Source organism: Apostichopus japonicus, chromosome 20, assembly GCF_037975245.1.
Source record: "Apostichopus japonicus isolate 1M-3 chromosome 20, ASM3797524v1, whole genome shotgun sequence".
Classification (NCBI taxonomy): domain Eukaryota; kingdom Metazoa; phylum Echinodermata; class Holothuroidea; order Aspidochirotida; family Stichopodidae; genus Apostichopus; species Apostichopus japonicus.
Genome location: NC_092580.1, coordinates 2,997,583 through 3,013,148, shown reverse-complemented (window position 1 = coordinate 3,013,148; position 15,566 = coordinate 2,997,583). Strand labels below are relative to the sequence as shown.

Sequence of the window (15,566 nt, the reverse complement as noted above, 5' to 3'; positions counted from 1 at the left end):
CACATTGTGTCGTAAAGTTGCATCTTGAGTCCAATTAAATTTCGACATGTTACACTACCTGGAAAAGATGGGTGCAAGTTACTACCATCGATAAATGTCAAACAATAATCCATTATTAACATATAGAAACAAATATAGTATTCGCAGAGGCCCCTTTGATAAAAGAAAATATGCATGTGTAGCTTCTTGTGTTACGTGTGTGCCCGATGTCTCCATGCTAATTGCATAGTAGTAAAAAGAGACTTTAATTGATGCAAAGAGTATGTTACTAATGTTCATCATGTGTTCAATAAGAATGCTGTAAAGCTGGCATCTCAGCTGTGACAGTTTGGCAAGATAAGGAAATAACATAATCAATATCAAGTGACAGTATAGCTCTAAAGGTAACACGCTACAGAATATTCACCACACATCATAACGTTTGAGCATGAACAATTAACATGACAATGAAATGACTCACACATTTTTCTCTGCAATATCTGGTTACAAGTTTGGTCTGCTCTGTATCAGCATGAGTCGCATATCTGGTAAATTTATTTACGCAAAGGTTGAAGTACAATGATATCCACATTATTGTTTACAGATGCTGATATGCACGTAGCAATAACTAATAAGCATTCATTTAAAGGGATACTGCAGTTAAGAATCATTGGTCACCTCTAGAAAAAACGTATTATCGGTGGTTAAATATTGTTTTCAGCAATTTTAAAGACTGAATTATTGGAATGTAATTAGGTTAAATACATCTACAATATTATTACAATGACAACTTGTCAAATATCAGCTGTACCAGTTTATCGAAATAATCGTATTTGGTATGCTTGTATAAAACAATGCTTTTTCTCATCTTTAATGCCATCGCGAAAAATGCATGTAAGACTTGCATGCACGTTTCGGTTGCTTATATTTTGCTATAATTCCCCATTTAAGGGATACTTTGAGCTCTTACTGTTTGATCCTGTATCAAAAATAAAGTATTGGTTCATTCAAACAACGGGGCCATCAGTGATGATTTGAAGACCATTAGCCCTTGATAAGTTTCTAAACCAGCTTAAATTTGTGATAAGTTTTTCATCTGACCTATTGTGTTTGTGAAGAACTGAATTTTTTTAAGCTAAAACATTTCAACTAAACAAGTATCAGAGGACGTGTTATTGTATGCTGGTACAAATGGTCGATAATGTACGAAAATAACCGAATTATCCAGTAATATTCACCATCTTCCAGAAATACGTTTTCCGACATCGCACTCGTAAAATGTACTCCGACTACAAAAGTGTTTGGAACATTAGGTATCTGAAATTGCTATATTAATCAATCATTTGATTTTTAATTTTGATTTTTAATAATCATTTGCAATGTTATATATTTGAATCCCGTGCGTTTTGTATATCGCTCATTGTTCGCTAAAGAGAAAATAAATTTGAAAATTCTGTAAATGTATGCATGAGTTTTATGTTATCTTTACTCTGTGTGATATTCGCTGATCGCAATAATCTGCCGGCTAAATAAGCAATTCACGGGGTTGATCCAGAGGCATTAATGTGTTTACATGTACCCTTATAACAGAAATATATCAGAAAGAAAATATGTCGAATATGTAGTTGTACAACACTCATACAATTTATGTACCTTACTATATTGAAATTAGAAAGCGCCTCGCGTTCTTGTAGACGTTCTAAAAGAACTTTCACGATGAGGTAAAATCACCAACACCAAGTATTTTGTTTACGGTCTTTCCTTTAAATTGATCACGATATAGTTGTAATGATATTGTACTATATTTTTACATTGAAAGAAGGCATCGTCGTTCTATTTTATCGAAAAACAGATTATACCAAATATGATGTTTTCAGAGGCGAGGGAGGGTATTTCTGAGCGAGAGATAGGGAGATAGGGAGATAAGGAGTTAGAGGTGGAGAGAGAGGTGAGTGGAGAGAGAGAGTGTGATGGCAAACCATTTCTGACAAAGTGTACAGGGCCCTACGAGCCGGCAGAGCAAGATCAATGCAGGTAAACCCCTGAAGCTGCTACATTTCAGACAAACTATGTGTTTCCCAATACCAATTTTTAAGGACATTGTACATTTCCGGAAGAGTGGAGTTCTCATTCGTTTAGAATGTATTATGTCACATTGCTGAAGGTGTAATAGGCAAGGCCTGCAAAGACTGCAACACTCTCAGATATTTCTTATTAAAAAATAAAGAGCAATTAATGACCTTTCCTTGGAATATATCCCTTTCGTGCTTCTTGATTTTTTTGCAAATTATTGACAGAGGCTTAAATATACCACTTAATTCCCTTTCCTTACCTCCCTGATTATGGACTTTTGTTTGCATGAAGAAAAAAATTATATTTTCCTCATTTTAGAGATGCAAAAGTTTATCCCACATTGAAGTTGGTAATGTCACAAAACTATTAAAATTTTGCTGGAAAATGTTCGTGAGCTTCTGTTTCTATATAACTTTGTTACGTTGCTGTAGATATTCACAGGGCTTTGATAATTCTCATTTAAATCACATCTCTATTACTTTGCCTCATATCAGCAAACACTAACATTAGTCCAACAGTTGTCTCATGCCTTCCTAGCTGTCGAACTGTTGAATGATTGGATAACTTAATTAACAGAATCTAAATGCCAGGCATTACAAGTTAAGCGCATGCCTTTGTGCTACATCACCAACACGGCGAGTAGATGACGAAACTTTTAGTGAGACGCACGTCAAGTTAACAAAAGCATGAAAGTCAAAATGTATATCCTGAAACAAGCTGATTACAATTACAAGGGTCATTGTTTTGGAAACTAATATATTTATATTTATTTTGAGTATTGACAAGAGTTTCTTTTATGGCAGATGACGAGATGTTCAGCTTTAGCAGTTCTAGGAATCATTACTACAAACTTCAATGTACGCATACTACCTCCTATGGCAATTGATGCAAAGTTCGCGATATTTGCTGTCTACCACAAGTTTTAGTCTTCAAGGACAACATGAAGTATCTTTCAAGCGATGAAATTACTTTATAGAGCGTTCACGAACTAATATCGTAACTTCAGTAAATCAGTAACTGGAAGAAATACTTCTCCCGGACGGTGGCAATTTTGCATGACATCTGTTGAATTCAATGAACATGGTTGTGCCTGATATTTATATGCAGTAATACTGAATGTGTGCAAGCCAGTGTTTCTCTGCGGGTAAGACTACATCAAGTTTTAAGGCACGATATAAACGTTATTAGTTAGTTATAAAAAAAAATGTAGTCTGTTTATTGTTAGAGTGGAAGTCATATGATTGCTATACAACACGCATTTCGTTATATAATTGCCGCGTTATGTATTGAATGTCTAGAAAATCTAGTATTATTTTGATAAGACAATGTATATGATACAAAATTGTCGTTACCAAGTATTTGTATTTCATATAAAAGTAAACACAAGGACAGCTTTCGGATGAAAGAAGTGCGATTATATTGCACTCATTACCCTATCATTTCTGATGAAAACATATAACACTGGTCGGATTAATTATTGATGGGAAGCATATGAAGGTTAATATGGAATGAATACGTTTTCACAGAAAATTAACATCTCCATTGACTACAAGGGATGCCTGAGGGTAGGTGCTAATAATTTAGATTGTATGTAGTCGTACGTTTATATAACCTTCACTTCTATTGACAAGGAATTCTCAGTGCACTAGTGTGTTAAACTATATTAGAAGGGAATGGTTACTTATGTCTCAATGTGAAATATGTGACTGTGTTGATTTTAAGAAGACTAAATGTGTTTCACTCGTGAGTCAACATCTCTGGCAATCTCACTTACAGCAAACACACAATTCAGCACTGACCCTTCATTCGGAAACTATTCAGGGACCTTCCATGTGTAAAAACGCAGCTCTGATTGGCTGGTGGAAAATGGTACGTATACTAGTTAACAGCAATTTCTTCTTACTTTTTGGAGGTAGAAATAATAAAAAATTACTAGTAAATGTAAGGGTTTTTCATTCCAAACTGTTGTATCTAATGACGAACAATAATGTATACATATGTTACTACAAAGTTAATCAGATCTTTAGCTAAGGCAAACCCGGAAAGTATCAGAATAAAACATTTCTTTTGTTAAAGCAGTGAAAGTTTCATGCAGGAAATCAAAACCATTTGCACTTGATTTTGTCCTTGAACTCAAGTAGCTACGGTAATATTTTAACGAAGTTTATGAATCCCATGGAAGTTTTAATGTCGCAATTAAAAATGTACTTGAGATGTTGTTTAATCTGTTTATTAACTTATTAAAAAATTACATAGTTTCATTGACAGCCTCCCCCCTCGAGGAGGCTTAATACACATTTAATTTGAAAGTTCTGTGGCATGGCACTCCACCTTGTATTTTTAACGAGGCTTTGTTGTATGGCGTACAGTTAAAATTGGTATGGAAAACACTTTACATGGATGCAAAGTACGATGAACTTCACATATCTTTAAATATTCACTATTTATCCCTTATTTTGTTCAATCTTTTCAGGTTATCGCAATTTACTTTACCTTCTTCCTGTTCAATAAGATATCCTCTTTAAACGGACAGGGTATGTTTATCGATCCATTCCGGTTTTTTCTTACTAATTGAGTTCTGATCCGGTTTTTCCTCGATTAAAAAAGGAACATTTTGTAACTTTCAGGTCAGTGCGGAGCCAAGTAGAAAATAAATCACAAAAAAGTTGTTCATATTTCCGATGTCATTCGGTGTGCTATAATTAAATTTCGCATAGTGGGAGTGGTGGCTTAGGCCATTGCCCCCAACGCCGTCTGGGCACACAATCCAGTTGAGAGGTGTTTGCATTCTACCGGGAAAGGACCACTACTTCGGGTGTACCCTCCTCCTATCATAAAGGTTCAGGTCCCTACATTAATCAGTCTATTATTATTTATTCGCACAAACTTCCGTCTTGAGCTTCTAATAAAAACCTAAATTGCAGTCTAAATATACCACAGAATGCACCATTTGATTTGGGGGTGGGGAAGTTGGCTGCAATGACCATAATGCATAAACTACTATATCCACATTTGCCCATCCATTAAGAGTCATGTCCCTTAATTAATCAATAAGAGTAAGTTTTCGTTTAATATTTTCGTTTAATATATCACGCTTTGATCATAATTACCAAGAATAGTATTATATCTTACTGAAATATAATACAATGTTAGAGTCGTGATTCCTATTTATTTTTTTTTCTGTACAGTGACGCCTGTTCGTATAAACGAGACAGTAGTTCGTGGGAGTTCTCCCTATATATATTGCATTTATGGCGGAAACCAATCCGACAGCCCCATCTGGAAGTTTAATGAGGAAGTATTGTTCGCTAGTGACTTTTCCCCTGGTGGCATAGGAGTCGAAAATGTAGAAGGAAAAATTAATGATACTTATTCTTTCTTACATTTCCAACGCTTTTCATCAGATAATGTAGGAACGTACCAATGTTTATATGGGACAGAAACATTGTTTACTTACACGTTGAATATTAAAGGTATGTATGAATTGATGACTGGTATTCATATGTATACTGTAATTAAGGTTTTGACAGCTTTATAAGTTTCGATTTACGTTTGATCGGTAAAGATCCAATTTCATTGGCAAGGCGTGGTATATAAAAAATTCTTCTAAGCGTACCCTTAGTTAGAGATCACTTTTTTGTAACGTATCCTTATCTTACAGATCCTAGCATTACCGTGCTTTGTATGGAAAAAGAATGTCCTTCGCTCCTTATTCTGAAGGAATTCACCTCTTACAACTTCCAGTGCTATAGCGATCTAGTGGACCCAATAATAAAATATAAATGGAAGGTGAACGGTATTGACACACTGCAAGGAGTAGAAGAGAAACTGTTTCAAGTTAATACAACAAAAGAACAAATATTTACGTCTGGCTCAGTGCTGAGTCTTTTTATAAGACGTAATCACGATAACATCACCTGCTTGCTTGGAAATAATTCGAAACTTGTTTACATCCATGGTAAGTTCGATACAAAACTGAAGCATTGTTTTAAGCTGTCCATCCGAACAATGGACAAATCCTTCCATGGACTAAAATTCGTACATCATCGAATGTAGCAGGTTAATTAGAATAACAGTTAGTGTATGCTAATTTTGGAATGGTATGTTGCATTACTTCGTTCAAATTGTCGACAAATGGTGGTGATATTTGTAAAGGTCAGTTTACACGGTATGTTCTGTTTCAGCTGCCTATTTCATGCATTTTAGCAATTCTCACACCTCAAGTTTGTTGATGTTTCTTGCAATTGTAAGCATCCATTGCAATCTCTCAAGTTGGTCATGCAAGTGTAAAAGTATGTTCTTAAGAAATTTTACTTTAATCGATGTCAGTTTCGACTATAATTTCTGACTACTTAACCTTAATTTGGACAGCCGATTTAACACACATTTAATGCGTATCTTATTTTCAGTTGCGCCGTCCAGTTTTGATTCTAATATAATTGTTATGGCTTACTCGGGTACTGGTTTCTTGGCCTTTGTGTTCCTCGTGTGTGCCATCACCTGTGGATGCGTGAAATGTAATTGTAAGCACCTACAAGAGAACATCATTCTTCCATGTTACTTAAACGATTGCCATTGATCATGGTAACAGCTGCTATTTAAATTTTTAGTCATATCAATCACTGTGACATTTGCTGAAACAAAGTGACTTACTAAAAAGCACCAATGTTCCTATTGCAAGTAGTTAAACTTCGAAATAGAGGAGAACCATTGTCTAAATTCCTATCTCCTTCCTACGTATCTGATGTGACGCTTACACAGCAGTGGGACAAATTAGGTTTGTGTTGGACTGTTTAATTTAAATTCCACCGCCTTTTAACTGAGTTTAGTTCATTTGTTCATTATTTCATTGAATCTGACAATGCTTTGAGTCTGTGATTAGCAAATAAGTTTATCCTGTATTGTGTGAAGGTGTGAACATTTTACTAGCAACCGAAAAGAACTGTAGATAAATAAAGGCTTTGGAAATAAAAGAATATAAAACAAGGATCTCCAAATGACAAAAAATGCTGTATAGTTGTCGTTTGCGAAATAACTTAAGATATAACTCTATTTTGTTTTATCATGACCAGCTTTACAACGTAACGTAGGTCAGCTACAGAGGTAAGTTAGCTTTATGCAATATTTTCATTTAAACTGTCAATATACACGGTTCCAGTACATGAACGGTACTCCAGTACTTTTGAGCACGTACTCAGCGCACTTATGCTCGAAAAAATTGTAATCAGTGCTCGTTCAACACAAGTACATTACAAGTACCTATAAAACAATAGCGTAGAATTTACAATGGGAAAACCGCATAATTTCATTTCACTCATCCATGTCTGTTCAACCAGTATACCATACATGTAGTCTATATAGTGTTTTACCACGAATGTATCGACTGGTAATATGGAGAAAGGTATGCACGATGTGTGATGCTAACACGAGGAAGAATTAGCAGTTTTATGACAGTATTACCTCCATGTGTTTACGCTCACCCTGTGAACTCATCAGACAATTAATACAGGAAGAATCTTCTTTGCAGCCATATTACTACCTTGCAAATGCAATCGAATGATAATACTTCTGAAGAAAGCAGTTTTTACGGCTCTTTGACAGGTAACTGATTGTTTTTTTCTTCTTACAAGACAACGCTGTAAATTATTTGATAGCACTGGCCATATCTTGGTCTACATACAGTAAATTAATAACAACTGAATCAAGGTGAAAAACTTCGTTACGCCAGAACTACTTGATCCTTTAGATGAAAACAACTATTGCAGTAGCAACGATATTATACTTAATATCCTGAAAAAATAACAATTATGTAAATGGTATAACTTGCTTTTTGTGGTCATTAGGAATAGGTACAATATCAGTTATAATTATCATTTTCTTTACAGAATACGACGATGTTGTGAACCCTTACGAAGGAGAAAACGAGGGAATATACTCTCGTGATAATATTTGTTTCTTAACAAGTATTGACTCTGTGCCTGGAATCTGCAGATGGGCTGGAAAGCTATCCCGTATCGATAGTGAACGACTGAATGTAGCTATATCTTATGTTGAGGGTAGGGTAAATTTATTTACAGGTAGCAAAGCATCTTTTGCAATTCGACAGGTCCATATTTACTGCTCAACAAACTTTATAACAGTACTAGAACAAATACAATCGATAACAGAGTAAAGAGCCTAATAAAATCCAAATGTGTGTGTAGGTGGGTATAGTCATTTATTGATTCGGCAGCTTACTACCTCTTGTGAATACGTCGGTTCCAGGAAGTTCTATCATTAGTCGATGTATAATATTTCTGATCTTTTAATTACTTCAGCGGATGCTCCGGCAGAGGCCAAGCGTCTATGGCATAGTTGCAGCAATACTAAACTTAAACTGGCCAAAAACCAGAACATCGTGAATACGCTCGGATATTGTAAGCACGAAGGTAATTATGTTTACAGGTGCTGAACTTATTTTCTATAACTCCTGTTTGGCGCGAAGCTTTGTGTGACTTAACAAATATTCCATTTTCACCAAAACGAGAAGGTGCATCATTATAATTTTTTTTTTGATCAAACCCTAGATATATTTTGTTACCAATGTTCTTTACAAAGAAAAAACACATGACTCGGTGAGAAAGTAAGGCACTCTGTCACTTAACCAAACTTCCGTCTTTTAAAGCCGAAGTCTGTCACAGTCACAGAGCAAACGCTGTAGCTATACATAGTAGCTATAAACTTGCAAATAGTATTGGGTTCTTCGGGTTTAATATGTGTGCAAACCATTAAGCAACAATTAAAATGTTAAAAAAACAATAGTTAAAATTTCTTACACAGTATAAATAAGCACATATATGTTTATGACTTTAGATATACATATGCTGTAATAGTGAGTTTTTGTGCATCTAAATGCAATATTTGCTTTTTCAATGCAGGTGTACTCTACATTATACAAGAGTACTTCGAAATGACAAGTTTAAGCTTGCACCTTGTATCAGATTATGCCAACTTTGGCGAAGTAATGCATCAAGCCAACCTGGACGATAGTTTGCGATATGGACTAGGTATTGTAAATGGCATGGAATTTCTAACGTATCAAGGGGTAAGAACGACAATGGCTGGAACTAGAACTTTGTGCATTTAACTGTATTTAACCGTTTCTTATCATGTGCGACTAAACTCTGATAGTGTTTCATTTGCGAATCATGTAGATCCAATAACGAGCTTATGACCCCGACAATAATTTCTTGCCGCATGCTTGAAAAGCTCAAATCTAGACGTATAGGTAAAACTGTACTTATCACAAATTTATACTCGTTAAATTTTCGTTTCGTCACTGAAAAAACCTTTGGTCAAGGTGATTATTTGGAGGAAAGTTACATAATAACAGGAAATATTGACAAGAAAATTGGTTTTGATTGCGCGTGAATTATAACTTCAAAAACATAAACAGATTTTCACAAAAGTAACCATTTAATCACTAACTCTTTCTTGACATAGCATCTTACAACAATTGATGCAGTCACTTTTTCAAATCTTTGGAAATTGAAAATCTAGTATAAGACTAAACAACACAAACGGACTAGTCAAAGGAACGCGTGCCTTCCCTTCCTTTTGATACTAATGTTAGCCAACAGTAACAATTTGGAGTAATGGGTGATATTTTCCCGCCTAACCGTAATTTGAATAAATTTATCGTGTGTTACTATCAAACTTTGGTGTATATGAATAATACATTTGTCCTATAATAAAGAACTTGCATACCTTTTTTTCTCTCCAAAGTGTTGTCATCCAGGTTTATGCATCAAGCACGTTCTCGTTGATATGTCTGACACTTGCAAGTTACATAACTTCTGCTGCTCAAAAGATGCGGAAACATTTCTGAAAATGAATATAAAAAGGGTAAGTTTACGACCATTCAGTTCTCACCGTTTTTCAGCCAATTAAAAACTTATGGCAACAATGTACGTAATATATAGAATGGTTAGTTTCTTTCAATATTTCTTAAAGTCATTAGACAGTTTTGTTTGCATCCACAGGACGAGGACTCATTGTGGTCATTGGCCCCAGAGAGCAAGAGTTCAGACACATACACAATGTTCAGTGACATATGGGCTATTGGAATAACATTCTGGGAAATATTTCTAGGTACAATTTCAACATTTTTTTCTAAACTAAAAGAAAAAACTAAAAGATATCATCCGTAAACAAATGTTTGTATTTCAAGTTAAGTCTGGCATTCAATTATTCTGGAATAGTAAATTAAATCATGCTAGGATTTCTTAATAATTGTTACTAGATATTCCTATAGCATGTAAAGAAACTTTACCCCAAGTTAACCGTTACAACGCTGCTCGTGAGAAACAAAGTGCAGCTTCTTGCAACCTTTCTTTACAGATTTGTCTCTTTGCTCTATATTACGGTTGAAAATTAATATAGACAATGCAGTTTTGTCTCTTTGCTCTATATTATGGTTGAAAATTAATATAGACAATGCAGTTTGAAAGAGACAAACACCTTACGAAATTATCGCAACTGAATGTACACTATATAAAAAGATTTAAGGAAAGAAAAATTATCAGCAGTAATTTTACAGTAAATAGGATATTTCAAAATATCTCTTTAAGAGAGTAAGTTATAACTGTTCTGAATACAAGGTCTTTTTCTTCAAATAGGATCAGATAAACTACAAGAAATTGTTGCTTCACATGAATTTGAAATGCAGAAGCAGCTCAGCTTTCATCACCAGCAGTCTGATATTTCGCAGAAGCTGTAAGATTATTACTTTTTATTCATTCTGGCAATAATGTGATTTTACATTCATAAGACGTTTACTATTTCGTTTGTGATATATTTTGTTGTCAACAACGTCTGCTCGATATTCATATAAATATCATCAACATTTACTACAAATTATGTTTCATGTATCAGATTTGAACATTCTAATCATTCACTTCTTTCTTGCTGTCCGATGCATGTTTTTTTTTGTATTTTTTTAGTATTTATCTCAATTTTCAATAGTAAGCTGTCCTTTCTTCTAGAAATTTGAAAGAATTGTTATTACTTAAGGTATATTGATTAAATTACACTAACCGTTCGCAAAAAAGATTAATTATAACAATATGCACAATTTATTGTGTTTTTTCATCAAAAAAAAACACGACCGATCTGCATCGACTCTTAATGAAAAACGGTTTTACTTTTCTCGCTTTTGCAGCTCCTCAATCATGAAACTGTGCCTAACCTATCGACCTGACGACCGTCCTTCAGTAAGAGAAATTAAGAAAGTGATGGAAAACAGGCAAAGCTGTGTTATAAAGGTAATCACATTCCATTTTAAGGACCAAAATAATTTCTTGATGTTCATTACAAAAGAGGTCAATAAGACACAGTAGTTACTGTGCCAAGAAAAGGTTGACCAATGTTTCATATTTATAGGTTCTTTTTCACTTTACTACATCTTTGTTGACGTTTAATAAGGAAGAGATTGTTTCACTTCATGGTGCTAAATACAAGCTCGGCACTTTTTCTAATATTAGCCAAGCATCAAAATTGACGGATCATTTGTTTAAATACAGGTTAAAACCTAATGATTCAAATTGATCGTGTCTGAAATCTACAGTTATTATGATAGCATATCATACGAATAAATTGAGACAAAAACAAGAAACTTTAATGTATAGTATTCAATCAAGTTTCCTTTAGTGCTATTTTACCAAAAACATTTTTCATTTTCCTCTTCTAGGAAGAACGTTTTCTGACAATGGAGATAAGCCCATTCGACAAAGAATGCAATGGAACTGACATATACGACGAATATGACGAGCTTGGCTGAAATGATGCTGCATTTTCACCATGTTATTACTTTTTTCTTATGAAATGACGCGATATCAGAAACGTTGTTTACCGAATGTTTTTCTTTTAAAGCATTAAAAAAGATATTAAAAATCTTTCTTTTCTTCATTTAAAAGGTCGAATAATAATAACTTTCGGTGATTTGAGTGGATTTCGTTGATGGCAATTTGTTGGATCACAGTACAGAATAAATAAGAAATAGACTTTCAGACGTTGCTCTAGATGGACGTTACATACAGTATCTATCTAGCGGCGCAACTACCTTTTCGATACGGCGGAAGGGTTGGGGGTAATAGTTTAGGTCGTCCAGGGGAGGGGTATTAGGGGTAGGGTGTTCCTCTGAGAATGGTTGGAATAATCGATGTTCCTCAGATGCTAAAAGGTGCTTTACTTTTTCAAGTTTGACACAACGTAAAAAAAGTCGACTGCTATGTATCTATGTATCATACACTGGGACTTTGTTGTTATATTCTTTATAACAGTGCATGTGTGTGTGTCTGTGTGACGGGGGGGGGGGGGGTGGTGCCTCTGTATTTATCGTATATGAAACGGCCACTACAGTAACAGCAATAAAAACATCCAGCGTGATTGATTATCACATTCCCAACTATAAAAGATTGTTTATATTATATGTTGCATGTGAGTGTATATGTGTATTGTTTTTAATGTCACTCTTTTGACCTTTTGAGATGAGAATTTAGAATGCAACATATATTAAGCTTCCTTCCTACCTAGAAAATCAGCAATTTAAATGTTTATATTACATTGTTTATATTATAATTTTTGCATTTGAGTGTATATGTGTATTGTTTTTAGTGTCACTCTTTTGACCTTTGAGATGAGAATTTAAAATGCAACATATTAAGCTTCCTTCCTACCTAGCAGATCAGCAATTTAAATGAACAGTCAGAATCGATTTTTTAAGACACCTCTAAAGTATGTTTTCTAACACATAGTTCTTAGTCTTAGTTCTTAGTCTTAATTCTTAGTTCTTAGTTAACACATAGTCTTATCTGAGGTGACTTCTAATAGTTGTCGCATCGCTTTTGTAATTATGAGTAAGCAAACATTAACTGAATTATGTAGGCGTGACTTGTCACGCAAAGACATATATTGTTCTCTTTATTGAATATTATACATATATATGTAACGGTAAATTACATATTGTATGACATGCCGAAGAAATATGGTTTACGAAAAGGCGAAATACAAATAAACAAAGAGAGAATATATTTGTCATAGGTCAGCACGCTGGACTACTTCGAACATGAGCTGAGAGAGCATTCTAGTAAACCCCTGTGTTATGTCTGGCTTCACGTGTATTACATAGCATTATTTAAAATCCTTACTGATGACCAACCCAAGTACCCCATCCCCTTCTTAAACCTTAGGATAAACAAAAACTCACACATTAAACCTAACAGATTCCAAAATCAAACCGAGTATAGATGATGTCCCTCACTATACAACAATTAACAACATCTACTGTGTATTGTCAGATAGGAATGAAATCAAAAGGGACGCTGATGCAACGCTGGAGATAAATAAGACTTAAACATCATAAAAGTTGATGGTGTATATGACAACACTAGTCTGATAAGTACATACAGTAATAACAAATTTGGCAAATACTTTATGGATTGTTAAAACAATGTTAAATATGTAAGTATATCGATTTTTTAATTAAAAGATTAGAGCATGACAATATAAGGCATACACATTTAAAACATGACTATTATTTCGTTAAATTCAAGGACAGTTTAAAGAAGAAAGTTAATTAATATGGTAATCCCACAGAAGCAAATTATATGTAGTTGAAAAGATTTTGTTAATTTGTGTTAAAATCCATTAATTGTGAAATCACGATCTCGATCACGTGAGACGCAGCTGACAACCTAAGTCGCAGAACTGGTCTTCGGTTGTTTACGCACTGAGGACACTAAGACAATGTTTCATGTCGTATATTTTGTAACACCTAATTCACAAATGACGTGCATATCTGTGTCTTAGTTAAAGACCGTGTCCAACTTTAACAGTTCTTTACCGAACAATTAGTCTTTATTTCTACAGGATTATTTAGAGTTTCTATGACTCTACTATAAATCTAAGTCGTTCGATATACTTTTTTAACATGGATGTAATCATACCTCTATCAGTTTCTTCAGACAATACGTATGCACTAGTGATTGCAACTATTCAAAACTGTTCCACCTCGTAAACAACTTTATCAACTCTGGCCTGCAAGGCAGACATTTATTCAAAATTCTTCAACAACCTGCTGTCCGTTATTTTCGTTATAGGCGTTCTTGGTCGCGCCTCGTCTGTCATCCCCAAAATGTAGAGTTTCGGTGGCTTATTTACCAATAAAGGGCAGACTAAGGCAATCTATTCCTTGAATATCACGAATCTTAAATGATTACAATAACAAACACTCACGTTAGACATCACCACTAGTAGTATATAGGTCTGCTCCTGCACATACATGATTCAATAGATGTTTAAGTCTTTGCAAACGAGTCGCTCAGTTATCAACTATGCATTCTTTCCGTAAGCCCAAAGTACGTGATGATTAAAAGCTCTGCGATGGTAAGTTAGGGTGTGAGTTTCTATTCATTTAAAGAATGCAAAGTGTTTTGATAAGTTAAATACAAGACTACAGCTGGTTCACATATGTTCATGATATATAGGCTATCTGTTAATGCTGTTAAATTGAGTGACGGGATTACGTTGTTCAGTTAGAGGTTGAAAACGTAACTAATGGTAGCGTATTTAATTCCAATTTATTCGAGTTTAGTGTTTAAATATGACCTTTAAATCAATGCATACCACATTTCAGAAAAACCTTGTGCCGTTTGTTCTCAAACAGTAGAAAATATGACTGTACTTCATATTTAATGCGTCAAAAATGTAATGTATAGGCTATCGCATTACCTCTTTAAGTTAAGTATTTCCTGGAATGATCGAAACTCCTTTATGAGACTAGTTCACACAATGATAAGTTTTGCATAGACGATGTGTCATTGTAACTTTGACGATTTAATTGGCAACTTTTAGCTATGTTTTCAACATAAGGTAACATTACACCACGAAACAATCGTTTAACCATGTCACTGTTAAAGGAAAAATATAAAGCACTATCAGGAATATAATATAATTAATGATCAAAGGATCAATTTCAACAATCTACCTAACAAGAGTCCAGAAACGATCTTGTTTGTATCGATGTTTCCACAGTCTTAATCCATACCATAGAATTGTACCCCGTGTGCACCTACCCCCCCCCCCCCCCGTTTCCTACACCCGTATTACTCCAAGGGTTGATGAAAAATGGATGAGGGCGAAATTTTAGTGCAACATTTATAATAAAGAAGGTGTATATATGATGATCAACGCTTAGCATGTACGTCGGGTAATATTACGATCACTCCGTGTGCTCATTAGTTGATGTCTAAAGATATGCCAATGTTGTCTTCGTACCTGAGTTTCGTTACAAATGATACAAATACCGCATAAAATTATTTTTGATGAAATACTCAGCCAAATCAAAAACAAATAATAGAACCGTCATCGGGTAAGTGAACAAAAACCATGCTCTTAGGACAATATTCCCTTAGGATTGATATTGGTGAAAGCTATAAACGCTATGCAAACCTTGAAAGGGTGACGATGAAAGAAAT

At 34.5% G+C, this 15,566-nt stretch overlaps 1 protein-coding gene across 3 annotated transcripts; it reads left to right on the top strand.

Annotated features, from left to right (window-relative positions):
* Window positions 1-2,580: 2,580 nt before the first annotated feature.
* Window positions 2,581-12,609, top strand: LOC139961525 (uncharacterized). 3 transcript variants are annotated; one of them, XM_071960750.1, is made up of 16 exons: window positions 2,581-3,196; window positions 3,829-3,921; window positions 4,526-4,586; window positions 5,241-5,525; window positions 5,714-6,010; window positions 6,462-6,575; window positions 7,125-7,155; window positions 7,580-7,653; window positions 7,938-8,108; window positions 8,370-8,468; window positions 8,970-9,136; window positions 9,817-9,936; window positions 10,074-10,182; window positions 10,710-10,806; window positions 11,252-11,354; window positions 11,780-12,609. In XM_071960750.1, exons 2-16 carry the CDS (start codon window positions 3,883-3,885, stop codon window positions 11,867-11,869), a joined length of 1,857 nt encoding a protein of 618 aa, XP_071816851.1. In that variant the 5' UTR covers window positions 2,581-3,196; window positions 3,829-3,882; the 3' UTR covers window positions 11,870-12,609. The 3 variants fall into 3 exon arrangements, with proteins under 3 accessions (XP_071816851.1, XP_071816852.1, XP_071816850.1); XM_071960751.1 differs by having other exon boundaries at window positions 2,586-3,196; window positions 5,457-5,525; window positions 8,370-8,480; XM_071960749.1 differs by having other exon boundaries at window positions 2,586-3,196; window positions 8,370-8,480.
* Window positions 12,610-15,566: the final 2,957 nt, after the last annotated feature.

Bases quoted from the DNA above. Each gene is read 5' to 3' on its own strand.
- LOC139961525 (XM_071960749.1), top strand. From the start codon at position 3,883: ATGTGTAAAAACGCAGCTCTGATTGGCTGGTGGAAAATG. The intron at 7,654-7,937 runs GTAACTGATTGT...TTTTCTTTACAG, and splicing joins TTTTTACGGCTCTTTGACAG to AATACGACGATGTTGTGAAC. The intron at 8,109-8,369 runs GTAGGGTAAATT...TAATTACTTCAG, and splicing joins AGCTATATCTTATGTTGAGG to CGGATGCTCCGGCAGAGGCC.